Here is a 21,088-nt window from a genome sequence, read left to right on the forward strand (position 1 = left end):
CTGAGGATGTTTTTGCTTTTCCAGATGCTGTTTTTACAATTGGTTGATACAATGGCTAGAGTCATGACTCTTGGGTATGCTTCGTAGTTATTTGCCTATGGGACAAGGTTCACTCTTCCAAACTTTTTTTTTTTTTTTTTTTTTCAGAGACTGGGTCTCGCTCTGTTCCCCAGGCTGGAGTGCAGTGGTGTGATCATGGTTCATGGATCACTGTAGCATCAACCTCCTGGGCTCAAGCAATCCACCTGCCTCAGCCTGCCTAGTAGCTGGGACTACAGGTATGCACTACCACACCTGGCTAATTTTTAATTTTTTTGTAGAGACCCCAGCCTCCCAAAGTGCTGGGATTGCAGGTGTAAGCCACTCTACCTGGCCTTAATTTTTGTATTTTTTTTGTAGAGATGGGGGTCTTGCTATGTTGCCCAGGCTGGTCTCAAACTCCTGGCCTCCAGTGATCCTCCCGCCTCAGCCTCCCAGAGTGCTGGGATTATATTACTACTGCACCCAGCCACTCTTCCAAATTCTAACCAAGCGGTTTGTTCTTTGTGATTCAGGCTTAGTTGCTGCCCTGTTGGCCATTTTTCCTTTGGGTGAATTTAGAATTCAGTTCCTCATCCTCAAAAGCCCTAACTGAAAAGGAACTGATAACACATTCTCCACGGTAAACCCTTCTTGGGAAACGCTCACGAGGAGTTGGGCACTGTGTATCCAGCTCCTATTTTAGTGATAGATTTATATTTGATTTACAATAGAAATTGAGCCCACATCCAGATTTTAATAGTGCCACCCATTCCTTACTGGTGAGACCATTCTCTTCCTACGGTCCACCCCACCAGCTGACTGCCTCTCCTCCCCACTATAGTTTCCCAGCCGTCTCCTGCCACCCTGCTTCCATTTGCTGTTGTGTATGCTCCAATTTTTTACCTCCACACGACGAAAACTTCAGGGGCAAAAATTATACCTATGATAATGTAAAGAGATCTTAGAACAACTGAGACTAGCAGTAAAAAATTCAAAATTTTGACATTCCTAGTTTGGGGAGACCAGTTAGATTCAGGGATAGCTATGAAATTGTGCTGTCTGAATTGGTAAAGTATTTTTCAAAGCAGATTAACAGGACACAGTATTATGAGGAAATCACACTGATTTTCACTTTCTTTCTGGCTTGTTGGTTTCCCTAAATGCTTAAATAAGAATATAATTACAATATTTCTAAACAATTGTGCAACTGCTCTGAAGCTTGACTATTTACCTCCCACCACTCAGAAGAATACAGGTGGTATATATCTGGTAGGTTACCCATTAAACGACTGTGACAGATCGTATTTCTGGTTAATTGTTAGTTCCTTATGACCTTAGACTTTGCCTGTGTATTTAATAACACCATCTGCTGTCCAGGGTAGCAATACCACCTTTTTACATGAGGATTACTGTTCTTACTTCGTAAACAAAAGTGCTCAATCTGAGGTGCTGAAACTGTACCACAGAATTATTTAAATTATACTACCTATGGAAAGCTTAAAGAAAAAAAATTAACTTTCTTCTCTATGGTGGCTTTATTAGCTTCAAGTAAAATATCAGAATTTATACACCATAAGAAAAGTATTTTTAAAAGATTTACAAGTTTTATTATTGGTCTGCAAAATGAAATGTTTTAAAAGAACGTTGTCTCTGTTATACTTGTTTTGTTTATCTTCCACTCGAGTTTCTCATTGTATATGATCTCTGAGCAACTTCTCAATAAAACAGACAATTTTTTAAAATTCTCACAAAATTAAATCGAGATGAGACTTAAAAAAACATCATCACCCAATATCATGCCTCTCTGTTTTGAAGCATTCTGAGAATCCTACTGGTTCATAAAAAATACTATAACATCTACTAACACATGGTCTATAATAAGGCAAATGTAGACAGGGTTTGAAGTCAGCTACCTTTGTTTGGGTCTCACAGATAGTGGCGCCTGTTAAATGAACTCTCCGTGGTCAGAGTGAGGTGGGTGGCAGGGGGCAGAGCATTTATGTTTAATTTAACCAGGCCCATGCTGTACGGTATACTAATTTAGTTCAATTCTCCAATCCATGAATCAGAACTTCCTAAAAACAGAAGGGCTCTATGTAGTGGGAGAACTGGCTTGCATCGAAGTTGTATCTCCTGCGTGAGGGGAAATAGCACCTTTCTGAGTCAGGAGGAGGGAACTCCACTCATTTATTCATTCATTTATTTGCTCCTTAAACCATTGCCAGCCTTCATCCAGAAAGGAGCAGAGGTGAATGAAATTGCTGTTTAATTTTACCAGGGAAATGACAGCTCCCTAATGGTGACAATTTCTTCACAGGAGCGATACTTTTGAGAATCAAGAATGAGCACTGGAGAATAAAGCATTCCAGGTCAATGTGTGTCTGATTTTGAAGCCTCTGACTTCGGCTATAAACTGTGACGAGGCTCACAGAATTGACCGTGATACACCCAGCACTCGCATAATTCCTAACTTTATGCTAAAATATGGACACTTCAGAGTGGTTTGTTTTTATGTGTGTGTGTGTGTTTTTAAATCACTTGGAACCAAAAAGGTTGGCCTGAATACTCACCACATGAAAATAATCAAGAGATCATTTGCCAACAGAAAACAACTTCAAAAGTATGGAATGTGGAATTCTGAGCCTAAACCATTTGAGAGTATCCCAAAAAGGCATGTCCTGACATGTTTTCAGTCTAAGAGGGTTTCAGCATTCCAGGCTTTTAAAAGAATGTCTCCTATTACAGGAGCTGCCTATCCTTTTCCACACTCTGAATTCAAGGAATCTGGAAGTCTAATTCTGGAACACCCATTTTAAAATATATTGAGTAATCTTTATATGAAAAGTAAAGTATACGGTGGCTCCTTTTCTGGTTTCTGAAGAATAGTTGAAACAAATTCTTCACATAAGAAAAACACAGAATTTTTGAAAAACATAGAGTTTTTTAAAACTTCATTAAGTTATCCCATAATCAGACCCGTATAAACAAAAGCCATAATGTAACATGAATGTAACATTTCACCATAGTTAACCAAGTCACAACAAATTTCAAAACATCAGAATTCTTTGAATTTACTCTCGTAACATCCTTTATGAATTCAGTATACAGCCTGCAAAGAAGCCACACAGACATTAAGTAGCAGAATTCCAGGTGAGAATCCAAAATCACCTCAAAGCAAGTTTCCATATCCTGCCAACCTACTCAGCCAAATGTCTGCCTGTGTATGAAACCGTTTTGTTTGTCTGTTTGCTTCTTCAACTGAGGGCCTCTTGAATAATCTGAATAGCCTGTGGATAGTATATTAAGTCTTTGCCCATATATATACACATATATATGTATGCATATACGTGTATATGCATATACACACATATACATGTATGTGTATATACATATATATTTACACATATACGTGTATATATACATACACACATATACATATAAAATTATGTATAAACACACATACGCACACATACATATATGAAATAAGGCAGTCTCTTGAGGAAAGAAAAATGCAAATATTTTCCATAAGCCCTGAGACACTGAAGTTGGGCTTATATTAATGCTGATACAGATGTTTTGCCCTGGCTAATTTAAACTAAGTATAGACTGTGGTTTAGATTCTCCTAACCTGGGATTGAGCCCAAACCAAACAGACATGATGTTCTCAGATGATGTGATGCTCTGGTAGCCATTTAACCTCCTGACTTTATTTGGATGGCACAATGCCCCCAAATAATGGGCAGGCATTTACTGGTAGTTTTTCCGCATTGTTTTGTAATCCCATGTGGGTCAGAAGAATGTTGGGCTTGGGTTTGTCAAATTCCTGTGTATTCCCATCACCCCCACCCACCACGAGAGGTCAGAACAGAAATGACATCAAGGCCAGCACCGTCTCCCCCACTCAAGAAAAAGTGGCCTAGGGTGTCCAACTGACCTGCCTCAGGTCACATGCCAGGTGAATGAAGAGAAGCTATGGTCCCTCAGTGATCTCCTGCATAGATATTTACATGTATGCAAAAAAGAACCTATGAAGAAAATATAAATAGGAGGTAGCCCACCAGTGGGCTAAAGAAAGAACTGCAGTTTAGGAAACCTGAATTCTAACTGTCGTTTAACCACACATTTTCTTTGTTTTAAGACAGATTCCTTATTGTCTTGGTGTCTCAGTTCATAAAGTGAACAGACACTGATGTTCTTAACCATTGTTAAGAATAATGAATTGGTCTGATAATGCAAAGATAGATAGATGGATAGGTAGATAGGTAGATAATTGAGAGGTAGGTAGACAGAATAAAAGCAGCCTGACAAATGTTTAAAATCCAGCTACCTGTTAAATGCTAAAGAGAAGAGGCCTCAGGAAGTTCACATGTGTGCAGTTCCCAGGCATGTTTCAGAACCAGCTTCCTCACTCAGGAATTTGCTTGAAGGGCTGGGAGTCTTGCCAGGAAGTCCATCAAAGTTCATTTGTATTTGCATTTTAGCTGTCTGTGACAAGCTTTGTAGTAAACACACTATATTTAGGCAGTCACTTTGGGGAATCCATCAGTGGTCTCTTGCTAGGGCTCACATCTAGGCTGCCTACCGCATGTCTGTTTCCTTCTCCCCTGTATGAACTTCATTTCTGGGTGTGAATCTTAATTTTCCCAGTGGTTTTGCACTCTGCCTCACAAAGAGGCATTACCATGTGGGCACAGACATGGATGTGCCAATGCACACCGGAATTCACTCCAACTAATAAAGTACAGTCCTCAGTCAGTCTGTTTAACTTTCCTTCCTTCTGTAGGGAGCTCTCCGTGTCTCCTTTACCTACAAAAATGACCACTACTCCGCCCAAGCCAAAACACAGGTGTTGGAGAAAGAATTTTATTGTTAAATGTGTAGGCCTCTGAGAGGTAGCATTGGAATCTGCACTACATACATAGAATAATTGTTTCAAATAACAACCTTACTTTATTTTTTGCTGAGCCCATTAGACTAAAGTAAGTTCAGTCACCAGAATAGATTAGTGAAACTCCATTGGTAAGGCCAAATTATCCTGCTGAATGGCATTCTTTTGCAAAATATATTTTCATCTTGTCAAGAGAAAGCCTAATTCATATTGGCTAATTTCTATTTCATAAGAAATACAAAACATGGCCGGGTGCGGTGGCTCATGCCTGTAATCCCAGCACTTTGGGAGGCCGAGGTGGGAGGATTACCTGAGCTCAGGAGTTTGAGACCAGCCTGGTCAACATGGCAAAACCTAGTCTCTACTAAAAAAATATAAGAATTAGCCGGGTGTGGTGGCACGTGCCTGTTATCCCAGCTACTCAGGAGGCTGAGGCAGGAGAGTCGCTTGAACCCGGGAGGTGGAGGTTGCAGTGAGCTGAGATCGCGCCACTGCACTCCAGCCTGGGCGACAGAGAAAGACTTTGTTTCAAATAATAATAATAATAATGAAAGTTCATTGGCATAATTTATGAACAACTTGTACCCTTATAACCGTGATATTCTATACAATGTTGTTTCACACTTTTTTCTTTTCAGTACCCTGTAGCCCATTGTATTTATTTGTCTGCGTGCAAAGTAGTCAGGATTGGACTCCTACAATTGGAATTAAATTATTTCATGAGTTTTTCCTCTTTTTAAGAAAATAGATCACAAAGAGTTGGAGGTGCAGTATTCCAACCTGGTAAGTGCCAAAACCATTTCATCACCCAACTGACTCCCACAATTGAATCTTTTATCCTAATACCAACATCAGTTTTATCCAAGGTTCATGAAGACTAGCATAAAAATGGTGTGCCATTTAAAGAGTCCCACACTATGGTGTTGTAGCAACTGTGCCTTACCTCTGTCAGCTCCTTTTGTCTGTGGTGAATGTTTACTTCTCTTTGGATTGATTGTTCTATGAACTATACTAAAATTTTCCTTTTTCCTAGAAATATAGGAATAGATAGCAAATCTTAACACCTTTCCTGTTAACACTCTTTTGCTGGGCTCTATGCTGTGCTTACATGATTTTTAACAATGCAAAATGCAAATAGAATATTCTCGACTACATCCTTAGGCAACAGGACTCATACCTAGATATCAGTTCTGACACTTTTTTTTTTTTTTTTTTTTCGAGATGGAGTCTTGCTCTGTCGCCCAGGCTGGAGTGCAGTGACACAATCTTGGCTCACTGCAACCTCTGCCTCCCGGGTTCAAGCAATTCTCCTGCCTCAGCCTCCTAAAGCTGGGATTACAGGCGCGTGCCACCACGTCTGGCTAATTTTTGTATTTTTAGTAGAGATGGGGTTTCACCATGCTGGCCAGGCTGGTCTCGAACTCCTGACCTCCTGATCCACCCACCGTGGCCTCCCAAAGTGCTGGGATTACAGGTGTGAGCTACCGCGTCTGGCCTCTGACACTCACTTTTCATGTTACTTTAGGTAAGTCAGGTTTTTAGTTTCTGAAAAGGATGACAAGATAATAGAATTTATCCTTGAAATATCTTTTTAAAATGTTCATGTGAAAGATACAGCAAATACCATGCCATCGTACTGTTCTTTAACGTTTTAGAATTATTACATTATTCGACTTTTTCAGTTCTTGTGCTATGGAATGTGTATGTAGGAAATGTACATTTTTTAATAGAAAAGCCAAGAAGAGAAAATCTACCATTTTTATATTTTCAAACATTATCTGTGAAGTTAATTCATTATTTTGTCAGCATCTTCCTACTGATATCTTTCAAAGGGTTTCAGTGAGTGTCTTAAATATTCTAAGTTAAACCCACATCCAGATATTATTCCAGAAAAGTGCATTTCATCCTGCTTTTTCCAAAAAGTCAATAGGAGGTTTACTGGCATCAAATGGCTGTTGAATCCCTTCCAGTTCTACAAATTTCCTTGCAGACTGAGCAAGTGTGTGACCTCAATCTCTCCTTTGTCTGTTTTGTCTGTTTCTCACTTAGCTCTTTAAATTCTGACACAGCGAGTATTTAACCTTCATCAAGACCCCAAATTTTGCTCTAAATAGGGACCTATACATACGTTGACATATAGGCTGCTGACTAACAGCTTCTGTGTACAATATGTGGATGATTAAGAGCTCCTGTGATTTTATTTGGCTTGATTCTTAGACCCTCCACAGAGAGTTTATCTCCTCCACATGCAAAAGTCTCTTTAATATCTGTATGCTCTCTGTGCACAGGGGAGGTAGGCTATAGAGAGAGGTCAAACAGAGGGAAAGTATTTCTAAAAAAGAATATTTGCAATTTGAAAAACAGTAAGATTGTCTCATAAAATGCTGTTACTTAGAAGGAAGACTCTCATATCAATTACAGAAGGTTCATTTATGTCATGGTGCTCCATAGTATGTGTACACATATTCATATAAACAAATGTGTTCAAATATATATAACTTATTCAAAAAATTGGAAAAGCCCTGAATATCACGTGTGTTCTTCAAGCCTCATGACACTTCTGCCAAAGCTGAAGAAACCCGCAATGATGTCCACAGAAATCCAGATGAAATGTGGCTGCATTTTTTCTCTTCTTCAAATACGCCAAGGTCAGAGTTTAAGCAGCTTTAGCATGGTTGCAACATCATGCTATTTAAGGAAACTGCACTCTAAAGAATGAAGGCTGTGATTCCACCTCTGGATAGAGGGTGAAAGCCACGGACTCAGCAGTTCCTAGGAATATCATCTATCTCCTGGACAGCACCCACAAGCTGCTGGGGGAATGGGGTTGCACCCCTCTTGCAGCTGTATATCCTGGGGGCAAAGTTCCGATAAGGTACTCTTGTAGGAACCGTTTCTTTACACTGCTCTATAGACTGTCAGCTCAGGGCTTCCGTGTGCTTGACTGGAGTAAGCTCTGGAAACCAGATTCAGATTTTAGATGTTTAACGTTCACGCAGTAGAAGCCCGTTTCAATCTCAGTGTCGGAAGGTCACATTTGTTCTACCCATTGAGCTATCGCTTACAACTGCTCTCTTAGGTTTGCCTTCCAAGCCACTTCCTTATTCCTGCTTTTCTGATAGTGTCATACTGAATGGCTTTCCTTTTACTCCTAAGCTGTGATTTTTATTTAAAAAAAAAAACAAAAAACAAAAGAAACCTCTCAGAAATTAGAGCTGGAAAAGGACTGTTGGTTTGTCTAGTCTCAGCAGGAGTGTTCTCCATAGAATATTTCCTTTAGTCCTTAAGACAAATTACAACATTTCAGTGTTCTGGTGAAAAGCCAGCCTCATCCCGCTGCTTCGCCGACACTTGGCCCAGTATCTGCCTGCCTGTCCGTATATGAGTGTGCAGGAGCACACTGCAGCCAACCCGATAACCTTGACTCTGGGTGGCAAAGATGATCATAATTCTCTTTTGAGAGGACCTGGTGCCTTAAGCAAGAGGGCAGAGTCTACGTGACTAAAACATACCAACTTCCTCTTTCATAAGTCATCACATGATGAACTACAATTACAATTCCTGCCTTGTCTCTGCGAATTGCAGACGCATTGCCTCACCCTAGAAACCCTGCTCCTGTGTGTGGAGGAGGCGGCTGTAACTGCTGCAGCAGCCGCTTTGGACGGGATCCAACTCCAGTCTGTGCCGGGAGGTAGCGGTGGGTGGAAGACAAAAACAAAGCTATGTTTACTTAGCATACATCGATAAAGCTGCTTCAGAGCTACATGAAAGGCCAGGCAGCATGAAAGACTTCTGATACAATATAAGGAATTGCTGCCCTGAATCCAGCCTTAACCCCCTTGATTCCGGATCGAGCCCAGAACTAAAATAGCCCTTCCATTTTCCATCGGGCATTTCATTAGGGAAGTTACAACAACTCAGTTTCGACATGAAACTGGCAGTGTAAAATAAGAAGGAAATGCTCTTCCTTTGGGGAAGAAAAGCTCTGTTATGCAAAGATCTTAGTATCAAGGCAGAATTTCTATCTCTAATTCTATTTTAGGATGGAGTGGCAGGCTCTCCCCTTGAGGCCATTACAGTACCAGCTTGCAGAGAAATGAGTATAATTAGGCCACAACTCTAATGGTGAGTTGTGTTTTCTTTTAATATGTTTCAGTCAATGCTTAGTGGGGCCGTCTCTTGGGGGCGATGAGTTGGTTCATTTCTCTGCAGCACAGGGACTGGACTTCATCCCCTTTGGGCAGTGACGCAGTGGGTGAAGCCATGTGCTGGAATGAGTGTCACAGGGTCTCTGAGGAGGGTGACCAAAGGGACAGGTCTTGAAAGCGGTGTGCAACAGCAGGGCCTGGGAGTGACCAAACTCGCTGGCACCAGCTACTCCCGGGAAGGATCTGGGCAGGCCCTGTTCTCCCAGCTTGGAGAGGGTGAGGCAGGATTGCAATTGCAGGGCAAGATCCAGAACAGATGCAGAGACCTTTAAAGCAAGCGCACCTTCTATGGAAATCCCCAAAAGACATTCAAGGTTAGCCTGTAAAAACATTTAGGTCTGACATTACGTTTTCTGTGCCATTTTCGAACAGGTTTTTTTCATGTGTTTTAAGCAGCTCCCTCCACTGTTTCTCTAAGGGTGTTTTTCCTCTTCCTTGTGGTTAATCCTTTGAAGCAACCTGGTATTTTCAATAGCAACGACTAGAGAGAAACGTCAGCAGGATTTTTTTTTTCTCTCCACCTACCAATCCAGTTGCAGGAAAGATAATATAATTAGTACCCTGTTCTTCCCACACTTAACCAGCTCATTCCAGTCTCAAGGGAGAGTTGTGGGCCTGTGTTCCCAACAAAAGCAGCTCCAGAGGCCGCCCTTAAAGAGCTGAAGTGTAAAAGTCCCAATTGAAGAGCGACTAAGCCTACGTGTGTATTAGGAAGACTACCGACTAGCCCAAAGTGATTTACCATAACACACACCAGCTCCTCCTCCCGATAAAAGTGCGAAACTCAAGCATTCAATTCAGTCTGGGCTGAGTCTGAGGCGGCCAACGGTGGCAGAGCTGCAGGCCGGGCGGCTGGGCTGGGCTCATCCCGGCCTGGGTGGCATATAGGGCGCAAGTCCGTCCCCGTCGGCGGCCCGCCCTGCGCGACGGCAAGCCAGCCAGCCGGTCGCCCCCACGGCCCGCGGGGACCCCGCGGAGGCGAGCAGGACCCCCCCACGACTCGCGCCCGCGCCTCCCGCCACCTGGAGTCCAAGTTCGGGCCCGGGGGCGGCGCCTCGACGCCCAGACTCGCCGAAGGGGGTGGAGCCTGCGCTGTGACGCGGCCGCGCTGGCCGTAGACCCCGGATCCCTGGAATGTGCATTCGTTCCACGAGGCCCTAGTGCCAGCGGCGCCGAGGCACGTCTGCGCGGAGCGTGCGCACTCGCGGCGGCGGCCGCCCACGGCCCCGCGCCCACGTCACGCGCCCGCCGCGCATACCTACATAAGGCGGCCGGGGCGACTGGCGCGGCGAGGCCCCCGCTGAACAGGGCGGGCTGGACGGGGCTAAGAGCGGCACTTGGTGTTAGGGAGAGGCTAGTGGGAACCGCGCTCCCTCCCCTCCAGAGGGCTCCGTGGAAAACGCGCGAGCCAGCTGGCGGCCTGTGCACGTGGTGCTGGGCTTGGGAACATTCAGAGTCTCCCTAGTTAGTAAAAGGGACAGGCGGCGCGTATGTCCTTCCCAAGACAAATGCAAATGCAAAGCACCAGTGACGGATTTTGCTCATGTGTCCGACATTGAGCTTTCAAGTATAACTCCTAAAAAACCAGAACTGTGAACCACGCTAGACCTAAATTCCCCATTCTCAGGAAACTGACGGAAACCAAGTGACAAAGTGTCCTTGCATAAAAGAAAAAGAAATGATTTTTAGCACGATTTGGCCCAGAGGCACACCAGAGGAAAACATCCTGAGGGTGGTCGAGACAGCCGGGTGGGGCGCGAAGTGAGGGAAAGTGGAGGAAAAGCACACGACCACTTCGCGCGGTGTTCCGAGGGGAACACCGGCGCTGCGCTGCTGCGCTGCCCCGCGGGCGGGCGGGCGCAGCAGAGCCGGCTCTCCCGGCAGCGCTTCTTCGGCGCGCGGGGGGAGGGGGAGCGCGCGCGCGGGAGGGCGGGCACGCGCACGAGGGGAGGGGGCCCGCGCAGGCGCCGTGCGAGACTGTCGAAGAATCAAGTCTGTAGAAGTGGAGCGGTCGCGGCGGCGGCAGCAGCAGCAGCGACGGTGGTGGCGGCGGAGCTGAGGCGGGCTGGCCGCTGACGCTGGCGCTGGAGAGCGGCGACGCCAGGAGCTGTGAGAGAGCGGCGGAGCGACCCGGGGCCCGCGCCGCGCCCGAGCTCCACGCCGCCCGGCCGCCGCCGCCCCGGCGCGGCATGCCCCGCCGCTCGGGCTGAGCCTGCCCCGGCGGCCGCCCCCCGCCCCCTGCCCCCCCGGCCTCCCCGCCCCCCGCCCCGCACTCCGTGCCGGCCGCCGCCGCGACCTGCTGCGCTCCCCCGCGCCCGCGCGGCCCGTCTTCGCCCCGGTCTGGAGGCCCGCCGCGGCTCCGGCCGAGCCCCCGCCGCCGCGCCCGCCGCCCCGCCGCGCCGCGCCGCCCGCCCGCGCCCGGGCCGGCCGGGGGGAACTGCTGCCGCGGCTGCAGCCCCTTGCCTCGCGCCCGCCGCCCCTCGTGCACCGGGGGCGCTGCGCGGGCGCCGAGCCTTCGCGGGCTTTGCCGCCGCCGCCGCCTTTGCGGCCGCCGCCGCCGCTGGTGGGGGAGACGCGGGGTTGTGGGGGGAGGAGGGCGCGCGTGGTGCCGGTGGGGGGCGGCGGCGGCGCCCCCTCCTCCTCCTCCGCCTCCTCCTCCGGCGCCGCGGGCTCCTCGGACATGGCCGCGGCGGTGGCGGTGGCGGCCGCGTCCCGGCGGCAGTCGTGCTACCTGTGTGACCTGCCCCGCATGCCCTGGGCCATGATCTGGGACTTCACCGAACCCGTGTGCCGCGGCTGCGTCAACTACGAGGGCGCCGACCGCGTCGAGTTCGTCATCGAGACGGCGCGGCAGCTCAAGCGGGCGCACGGCTGCTTCCCGGAGGGTCGCTCCCCGCCCGGCGCCGCGGCCCCAGCCGCCGCCAAGCCACCGCCGCTCTCGGCCAAGGACATCCTCTTGCAGCAGCAGCAGCAGCTTGGCCACGGCGGCCCCGAGGCGGCCCCGCGCGCGCCGCAGGCCCTGGAGCGCTACCCCCTGGCGGCGGCGGCCGAGCGGCCCCCGCGCCTCGGCTCTGACTTCGGCGGCAGCCGCCCGGCCGCGAGCCTGGCCCAGCCGCCGACGCCGCAGCCGCCGCCCGTGAACGGCATCCTGGTGCCCAACGGCTTCTCCAAGTTAGAGGAGCCGCCCGAGCTGAATCGCCAGAGCCCGAACCCGCGGCGCGGCCACGCCGTGCCGCCCACCCTGGTGCCGCTCATGAACGGCTCGGCCACGCCGCTGCCCACCGCGCTCGGCCTCGGCGGCCGCGCTGCCGCCTCCTTGGCCGCGGTGTCCGGAACCGCGGCCGCCAGCCTGGGCTCCGCGCAGCCCACCGACCTGGGCGCCCACAAGCGGCCGGCATCCGTGTCGAGCAGCGCGGCCGTGGAGCACGAGCAGCGTGAGGCGGCAGCCAAGGAGAAGCAACCGCCGCCGCCTGCGCACCGGGGCCCGGCCGACAGCCTGTCCACCGCGGCCGGGGCCGCCGAGCTGAGCGCGGAAGGTGCGGGCAAGAGCCGCGGGTCTGGAGAGCAGGACTGGGTCAACAGGCCCAAGACCGTGCGCGACACGCTGCTGGCGCTGCACCAGCACGGCCACTCGGGGCCCTTCGAGAGCAAGTTTAAGAAGGAGCCGGCCCTGACTGCAGGCAGGTTGTTGGGTTTCGAGGCCAACGGGGCCAACGGGTCTAAAGCAGGTAGGGGCGGCTGTGAAGTGAGGGGGGTCTAGGGGAGAAAAGGGGACGGAGAGCAGAGGAGGGGTGGTTCTTTCGATTCACCATTTTACCCCAGCCCAGAAACAACAAACACCCCACTTCCTGATCTGCCTGAGGCGGAACCAGTGCTTGGTGGCAACGTGTTCATGTGCTGAAGCAGCATAACAGAGATGAGTCAGACTGGGCTGATACGCTCTGACACGGGGTTTTCCTTTCCCAGCACATTCTTGGATGGGAGCATGAGGGCACCAGTCACCTTTTAACCTATTGGGGGACATTAGCAGTCACATGCTCAGTGCAAACGAGAGTACTTTTGTGCATGTGTAAAAACAGGCAGTTACAAGCGTGTCATTTTCAGTGGCTCCATTTTAAATCAGTCTACTGCCTCAGAACCCCATACGCCTAAAGGTTTTAAGTTGCATGTGCACCTGAAACTCGTATACGAGTATTTTCCGTCTGTGCTTTTAGAGAGGAGGAATTCTGTAACGAGTTTTGTTTCGGGTTAGGAAGAGAAGGATCCCTTTTAGTGCACCGCCACTTATGTTTCCTTTTTCCTTTTATTTCTTTGTGTTTCCAGTTGCAAGAACAGCAAGGAAAAGGAAGCCCTCTCCAGAACCAGAAGGTGAAGTCGGGCCCCCTAAGATCAATGGAGAGGCCCAACCGTGGCTGTCCACATCCACAGAAGGGCTCAAGATCCCCATGACTCCTACATCCTCTTTTGTGTCTCCGCCCCCACCCACTGCCTCACCTCATTCCAACCGGACCACACCGCCTGAAGCGGCCCAGAATGGCCAATCCCCCATGGCAGCCCTGATCTTAGTAGCAGACAATGCAGGGGGCAGTCATGCCTCAAAAGATGCCAACCAGGTTCACTCCACTACCAGGAGGAATAGCAACAGTCCGCCCTCTCCGTCCTCTATGAACCAAAGAAGGCTGGGCCCCAGAGAGGTGGGGGGCCAGGGAGCAGGCAACACAGGAGGACTGGAGCCAGTGCACCCTGCCAGCCTCCCGGACTCCTCTCTGGCAGCCAGTGCCCCGCTGTGCTGCACCCTCTGCCACGAGCGGCTGGAGGACACCCATTTTGTGCAGTGCCCGTCCGTCCCTTCGCACAAGTTCTGCTTCCCTTGCTCCAGACAAAGCATCAAACAGCAGGGAGCTAGTGGAGAGGTCTATTGTCCCAGTGGGGAAAAATGCCCTCTTGTGGGCTCCAATGTCCCCTGGGCCTTTATGCAAGGGGAAATTGCAACCATCCTTGCTGGAGATGTGAAAGTGAAAAAAGAGAGAGACTCGTGACTTTCCGGTTTCAGAAAAACCCAATGATTACCCTTAATTAAAACTGCTTGAATTGTATATATATCTCCATATATATATATCCAAGACAAGGGAAATGTAGACTTCATAAACATGGCTGTATAATTTTGATTTTTTTTGAATACATTGTGTTTCTATATTTTTTTTTGACGACAAAAGGTATGTACTTATAAAGGCATTTTTTTCTTTTGTTAACGTTATTAGCATATCTTTGTGCTTTATTATCCTGGTGACAGTTACCGTTCTATGTAGGCTGTGACTTGCGCTGCTTTTTTAGAGCACTTGGCAAATCAGAAATGCTTCTAGCTGTATTTGTATGCACTTATTTTAAAAAGAAAAAAAAAGCCAAATACATTTTCTGACATTGTAAGATTGCCTTACTGTCTGTCATTCCTTATTGCTGGCCCCTTTCTCAGGCCGGAGGCCAAGTGGTGGAGAAGGAAAGGAAATGATTGAACGGGCATGTTGTCAAGTGGGCATGCCACTGGGAAATACCACCAGTTTACCCTGAAACATTGTCCTCAGAGGAGTAGGAAAGTAGATTTTGAATCTCTATTTTGTTCAAAAGTTCAGTTCCTGAGATACTGATGACTGAGAGTGCTGCTGGAAAATTTTCAGGATTGTGTGGTCTTCTGGGGTTTGTTTTTTTTTTTTTTTTAAGACAAAGTTGACCGCTGTTCACTGTCCACGTGATCAGTTGTAAGATTACAATGCTGCATGCTAGTTGGTTACATAAGACACAATTCCAGTGATGGAAGGCGGTTATAATGGATGGTGGTGTGTACAAGATGGCACTGCCATCTTTGAGCAGAGCCCAGCTCTGCAGCGCCACTTCATCTTTTTAAACACCCTAGAGGTCTGTTTGTTGTTGCTGTTGTCCTTTATTTTGAAAGAGTTGCAAGAGAAGTTACAGTCCAGGTGAACTTGGAGATTGTGGGATTGGTTTTGTTTCTGTTTTGTTTTGTTTATCATTTACCTGTAGTGCTATTGCTGTTGATACTATCACCTATACGCTGTTTCTAGTGAGTGCTGAATACAGTATGGTACAATGACAGTAACAGCCGCGTGGTGCTGCCAGGACTGCCCTTGGGCATATCAGTGACAGCCCAAATGTGGGTGGAGGAAACCTGTAATTTCCTTCTTAACATGTGTTTGAAATACCAAGTGAATAATATTGTTCTGGAAAAAAATGATAAACTAGTGGAAATTAAAGAAATTAAGGGTTTTATATAATAGACAGGCCCCACCTCTCAAAATATTTTTAGAAGTCTTTTTGTAAACTAATTTCTTTTGATCACTATTTTGCATCAGTAAAATGATTTTTTTAAAACCAATAAATCATCAATTATTAGAAATAGTTGTCTCACAGTGATACTGGTTTTTCTTTTGTGCTGTTATGATTTAACATTTGACAGGAACACTATTAAATCCTTATGTTCAGGTGTTTGTAACTTGGCCTTATAATTAGGCTGAATTATGGCTTCAAGGTCTACAATTTATGTGTATGGTTCACAGCCTAGCTTCTGTTTTCATTTGAAAATATAGATTTTTACCAACCTTGGATTCTTTTTTAGTTATATGTTTGTCTTTCCTTTTTAAATTGTTCAAAACTATTTTTTAATGGTCAAGTTACTAACACTTGAAAATCAGATACTGCACCAAATACAGTATTTTTCCGTAGTGTTTTAAATGAGTGCACCTATTATTACTACTGTGCGAGAATTCATGTTACCAGTCATTGTTATATTACAAACAGACTTGCATGATTAACCAGTTATTACACTTTTTTTTTCAAATTGGAGTATATATGACTCAGTTCAGACTGGTCTCTTTTATGTGAATGCACACATGCAGAAATGCAGAGTCAATTTTACATGCCCATAAAGACATTTGTAAAGAATTCAGCTCTTATGGTCTGTTGTATAAATGTGTATCTAGGCACTTTATTATAACTGGAATTTGACCTCATAGATGTTACAACTTGATCAGTCATTTGACCTAATTTGTGGTAGCTATCTGTATGTTTTGCAATCTTAATACAGATATGCGTTCCAAAAAGATTAATACAGAACCATCCTGCCGTTTTGGATAAGTCTATCCAGCTGTGGAAAGGGCAACCTGTGGTTTCTCTGTACTGGTGTTTAATGGGGGAAGAATATGAACAGCTTTAAAGAGCTGTGTGTTGTGGTTACTACTATTAAAAAATAAGATCTGCACGAGTCTGACTGGCCCTTGGGTGGCCTCTGTGGACGGCTCATAGCTGGAAAGTGTTGATCTGGGTTTTCTGGCATTCTTTTAAGTTAAAAAGTTAACATGGGGACATGGGTTTGATCTTTTGTTGTACCTGATGACAGTGCAGAGATTCTCCACAGCTGGATAAAAATGTCAGAAAGCTACTTACTGTACATGGGCAGTATCAGATTTCAAATCCTAATATTTCAGCTGTGCTTTTAATACTCAAAATATTAGGGGATGGGGTGTTGACGCTTTCCCTTTTTTGCTTTAACAATTTATAGAATTTAACAGATGTACTGTCTTTCGCGTGGCCTCACATTTAAAGTCATAAGAACATACACATGGTTTACAACTTTTACTATATACCTTTCCTTGGCCACCAAGTATTTTAAAAGTGTGCCACCTTTTAACCTTTACTTTTTTTAAGTTGAAGGTGATACTTTTTCTATATATGATGAAACTCATGTCAACTGAAGTGAGTGTAATCTCAGATATCAACATTATTATATTTTAAAATCACGCTATGGAAATATCACCTGAACTCTGTCATTTGTCAGATTTACAATACCTTTTTTTCTTTAACTTTTAGCATTAAATAAAAATAAAATTGGGAGCACTGAACATTTTCTGAGGCCTTTTTTAATTTTCTAAAGCAAGCTTAGAATGGCTATTGTTTTAATCACTAATGGCAATGTGACTAAAGGATGTGTGGGTTTGGGGTTGGGGTTTGCCTGAACTTCAGGAGATAAAAGACATGGAACAAAAAGGCAACTGATGGTATAAAAAAGAAGTGCCAGGGACTGGGGAAAGGGCAACTGGATAGGGGACACAGATAAAAGAGCTGAACAAAGTACAGCTAGAAAGCATTTGTTTATTTTTCAACTAGCAGCAGAACCAGCCATTCTGCAATAGTAGATTGGAAGGAGAAGATAGTGACGACACTGAAAAGACTCAAGACCTGGAGCTGCTCTTTGAAAAGCTTTGGAATAAAACAGCTACGTTGGGCCATAGGAAATGCACTAAAGACAAAAGGGATTTAAAAAGCCTTGTACTTTGGAAAGTTTAGGAATGAAAAAAGCCAAAGCCATGTATGAGCTTTATTGATATCCTGAAACCTAAATTTATAAATAGAGATAAAAGGTAGAAAGCACAGAGACACATTTTACTGGCTACTCTCATATAGTAAGAAATTTCCTAGATGTTGCAGCTTTTACTCTTTTTATTGATTAATGGCTTGGCAGACTTCTCTATGAAAGGAAGTTGTGAAACTTACAAAGAGTTGGAGGCTAGGATATACATAGAGTTACTATATGTTTTAAATTAAACAGCAACAGTGAATGTGTACTTGAATATATTTACACTAGGGGTGGCCCGGTAACTAGGAGGGGCCCATCACTATATATATTTTAGTAGTTTTTCATTATTAGTAGTTCATTTAAGGTCGTTTTCAAGAAACCATATTCTTAACAAGTTACAGATGATAAACAATTTTTCATGTAATAACTAGGTTAAAAGAAATAGGATGAACTATTCAGTTTTTTTCTAACAAAAATGCTAAATTTTATTTTTAGTGAAATTGAAAATAGTGCAGCTTGTAGAAGTAATTTTCAACATTTCAAAACCTCTTCCCAAAGATACATTTTAATGACTGCATTTCGTTTTCAGTTAAGAAAACAAACCAGACTCTTGATGTGGCAGATGTCTTTGTTTATTCCCCAAAGGGGAGTTGGGGGAGAGTTAAAAGGAAACGATGGAAATCCTTTTTTAATTCCTAGACTTTTAAGTCCCTCTTTACTCAAAGTTGTTTTGCATATGATTTATAGATGGTTTTATTTGGTTAGTGAAGAGTAAAATGTTTCTCTTCCTGATTCCTAAGTGTATACGTGGAATCATTCAGAAAAATGTTCAGTTGTGTGTAGGCCACGAGAAGTCCTGAGTCACCCTCATTTGCTTGCCTTTTGTTCATAGGGAACAGTATGAGAAGACACGCCTTTCCTCTGTCACAGACCAAGGTCAGATGCACCAATGAATGGAATACATATTTACCCAATTTATCATCTGGGGTTCTAGAAATCGGGAGTGGGGGTGGGGACTGTTTTAACTCCTTCAGTGCCACTGGTTAGGCCTCTGACAGCAATGGTACTACAATCAAATAAAAATTGCGGGTGTGACTTTCCAGATTACAAACTCGATAGATCCCTTGTTGCTGTTTCTCTTGACAGCCTGCATTTTCCTTAACATGTCTGAACCCCTCGCTGTAACTTACAAAGCACACAAATAGACGATTTATAAATTACTCGTTAAGCGGTTAGAAGATAGAAAATGGGTAGATTTGTGGATTATCTGTGGATTCCTCCATTAATCCTCAGATAAATCCATAATTTGTCAGGGATACCCACACTACCCCTAGTTGTCATTACATTAATTTATACCTAATTTAACAGTGAACATTGTTTTAACTCATTAGGTGTGTCATCTGCTCCCTCTCCGTGTCATCTGCTCCCTCCCCATGTCAATACAACTTAAAATGCTTGATTTGAAACAGCTCTCTGATTGATTTGAAGTGTAACTTGTCTTTTTAAAAGATTATAGAATATGAAGTCTGTATTTGCACTGGTTTTTATCAGTAAATTGTGCACATCTGCCTGGCACAACATAAAACCATACAACCCACAGAAAAGGTATTTTAGGGCGAAAAGTATACCATAGATCATTATTGAGAATCATTTAGACATTGTATCTTAAAAGCTGTTCTTTTATTTTTAATCCAAAAACCAACTGAGTAAAATTTCCTTATTAAACAACCCTATTAGAATGGTATAAACAGTTTCTTCTGTAAGACAAACATTTATTTGGAAAATATATAGAATGGCACTGTATAACACTCAAAACATGGAATAATACATCTTCAGTGCAAGTAAAACATCACAAAATCAGCCACGAAAAGCCTCTAGGAGATGATTTCTGCCTAGGTCAGATAAGTCTAGAGACTAGACTACAGGATTCCTAGTTTAAATTGAGGGTTCAAGGCACCGGTTGTTCTCATCCTTTGAATGGGCTGTCAGAAGTTAGATTGCGTAATCTAAAGAGCCTCCTCCAGCAGCTCTGCAGACGCCCTTGATGCTGAGATAAGACATCCTGTATAGGGTAATAATGTCACATTTGAATATTTCTAAGTATAGTTTACATTTTGGGGGAAATGAACTACATTACATAATCTGTAGATCACATCACTTACCACTTTTACTTAGCAATTAGTATTTCTATATCATCACCATCAGGTAGCATTCAGATGCCCATCGTGCACAAAAAATGAGTTCGGTTTTGTTGTGGAGGCACCCAGCAACTTTAGCAGATAAATATTTAAGTCATTGCAAATTTATCTGCAATATCTATAGAAAACATCTTTCCTATACTAGTTCAAATAGAGTACTTTGAATTGCGTATGTGGCTATTTATGCCTCGGGGCGGGGGGGGGGAATTAAAAACGCAGAAACAACATTTCGCCAGAGCTAAGGGCCTCAATTTATTTTAATGCATGGAAAGAGTTTATTAACAGTGAACCTCAAATTACTGAGGTTTTGCCTTCTTTTATTGTATGATTTTTAAAGTATTTGCCATACTAGTAAGAGTTCTGCAGAGAAGTGACATGTAGGAGTAGAGATTGTCTGGGTCAGACTAAATCAGCATTTCTTTGGCACAGGCTTGGCTTGGGCCGTCTGCCTGAGCCGACTGTATGTGTGAGCTGCAAAACAGAAAAAAGCTGTTGAGAGCCTTAGCCCAGGCTAAGAGCCCATTACCCCCATTTTGTTATTTCTGCCTGCAAACAGCAGTTCAATTAGCTTTTCTGGTGATAAAAGATAAAGATTTATTGCACCCCATATACAATTGAAATCAGAATTTCACAGGAGGGTCACAGTCATTAGAGAAGTTTTGGAATACTATTCTCCTAATAAGCACCATATGGGTTGTTGCTGTTATAATTTAACACCTACTAAGCAGGCATCTCATTCTAGGCTTTGAACAGCTGAGAGGCTAGCTCCTATCTTTTGTGCAGCTTAAAGTCAAAGCCACAGGTAGGAAATGTCACTTTGCTTGGTTCAAGACACGTATTGACAAGAGTTAACCACGAGTTTGTTTCCTTCCAGTTTATCTTACAAACCACAGTAAAATTCTGACATAGGAACACAGTCCGAAGTCCAAAGTGCTTTCGCACAATAAGTTCATTATGCCCAGCGTGCAATTCATGCATCAAAGGGGCCGCCGGACCCCATTATCTTTATACAAATCAAGAGGCCAGTTGGAACAAGGAGGCTGGTCAGAATGGTCAAATTGTAGCTTTTCCTTTCTTTTTTAAAAAATTTATTTTTTCACTTTGTATCGTTGTTCAGAATGGCACTTTTTAAAAGGAAGAAAGCCTCCAGCCCTGCCAAGCCCTGTTTACTCCACGGGAAGGAAAGGGGAGGAGGCTCCCTCACTCTCCAACAGCCTGGAGCCCACAAGGAGCCCTTGCTGCGGTTTCCAAGGCGGCCCCCTGACTTTCGCCGCGCCTCTATTCTAGAACTTTTCCCGGGCTGGAGCAGCGCAGTCTCCGCGCGCCCGGCTCTGCGCACGTGGAGCCGCGCGACCCCGGGCGGGGCGGGGCGGGGCGGGATGGGACGGGACGAGGCGGGACGGGG

General features: G+C 45.3%; 1 protein-coding gene across 2 annotated transcripts; it reads left to right on the forward strand.

Annotated features, from left to right (window-relative positions):
* The first annotated feature begins 11,291 nt into the window (after positions 1-11,291).
* Positions 11,292-17,030, forward strand: IRF2BP2 (interferon regulatory factor 2 binding protein 2). Of its 2 annotated transcripts, none has more exons than XM_024251546.3 (2): positions 11,292-12,845; positions 13,441-17,030. In XM_024251546.3, exons 1-2 carry the CDS (start codon positions 11,798-11,800, stop codon positions 14,154-14,156), a joined length of 1,764 nt encoding a protein of 587 aa, XP_024107314.1. In that variant the 5' UTR covers positions 11,292-11,797; the 3' UTR covers positions 14,157-17,030. The 2 variants fall into 2 exon arrangements, with proteins under 2 accessions (XP_024107314.1, XP_024107316.1); XM_024251548.3 differs by having other exon boundaries at positions 11,579-12,797.
* Positions 17,031-21,088: the final 4,058 nt, after the last annotated feature.

This window comes from Pongo abelii, chromosome 1 (assembly GCF_028885655.2).
Source record: "Pongo abelii isolate AG06213 chromosome 1, NHGRI_mPonAbe1-v2.0_pri, whole genome shotgun sequence".
Lineage (NCBI taxonomy): Eukaryota > Metazoa > Chordata > Mammalia > Primates > Hominidae > Pongo > Pongo abelii.

Excerpts from the sequence above, each read along its gene's own strand:
- IRF2BP2 (XM_024251546.3), top strand. The coding sequence starts at position 11,798 with ATGGCCGCGGCGGTGGCGGTGGCGGCCGCGTCCCGGCGGCAGTCGTGC. Across the intron at positions 12,846-13,440 it reads GGCCAACGGGTCTAAAGCAG|TTGCAAGAACAGCAAGGAAA; the intron begins GTAGGGGCGGCT and ends TTGTGTTTCCAG.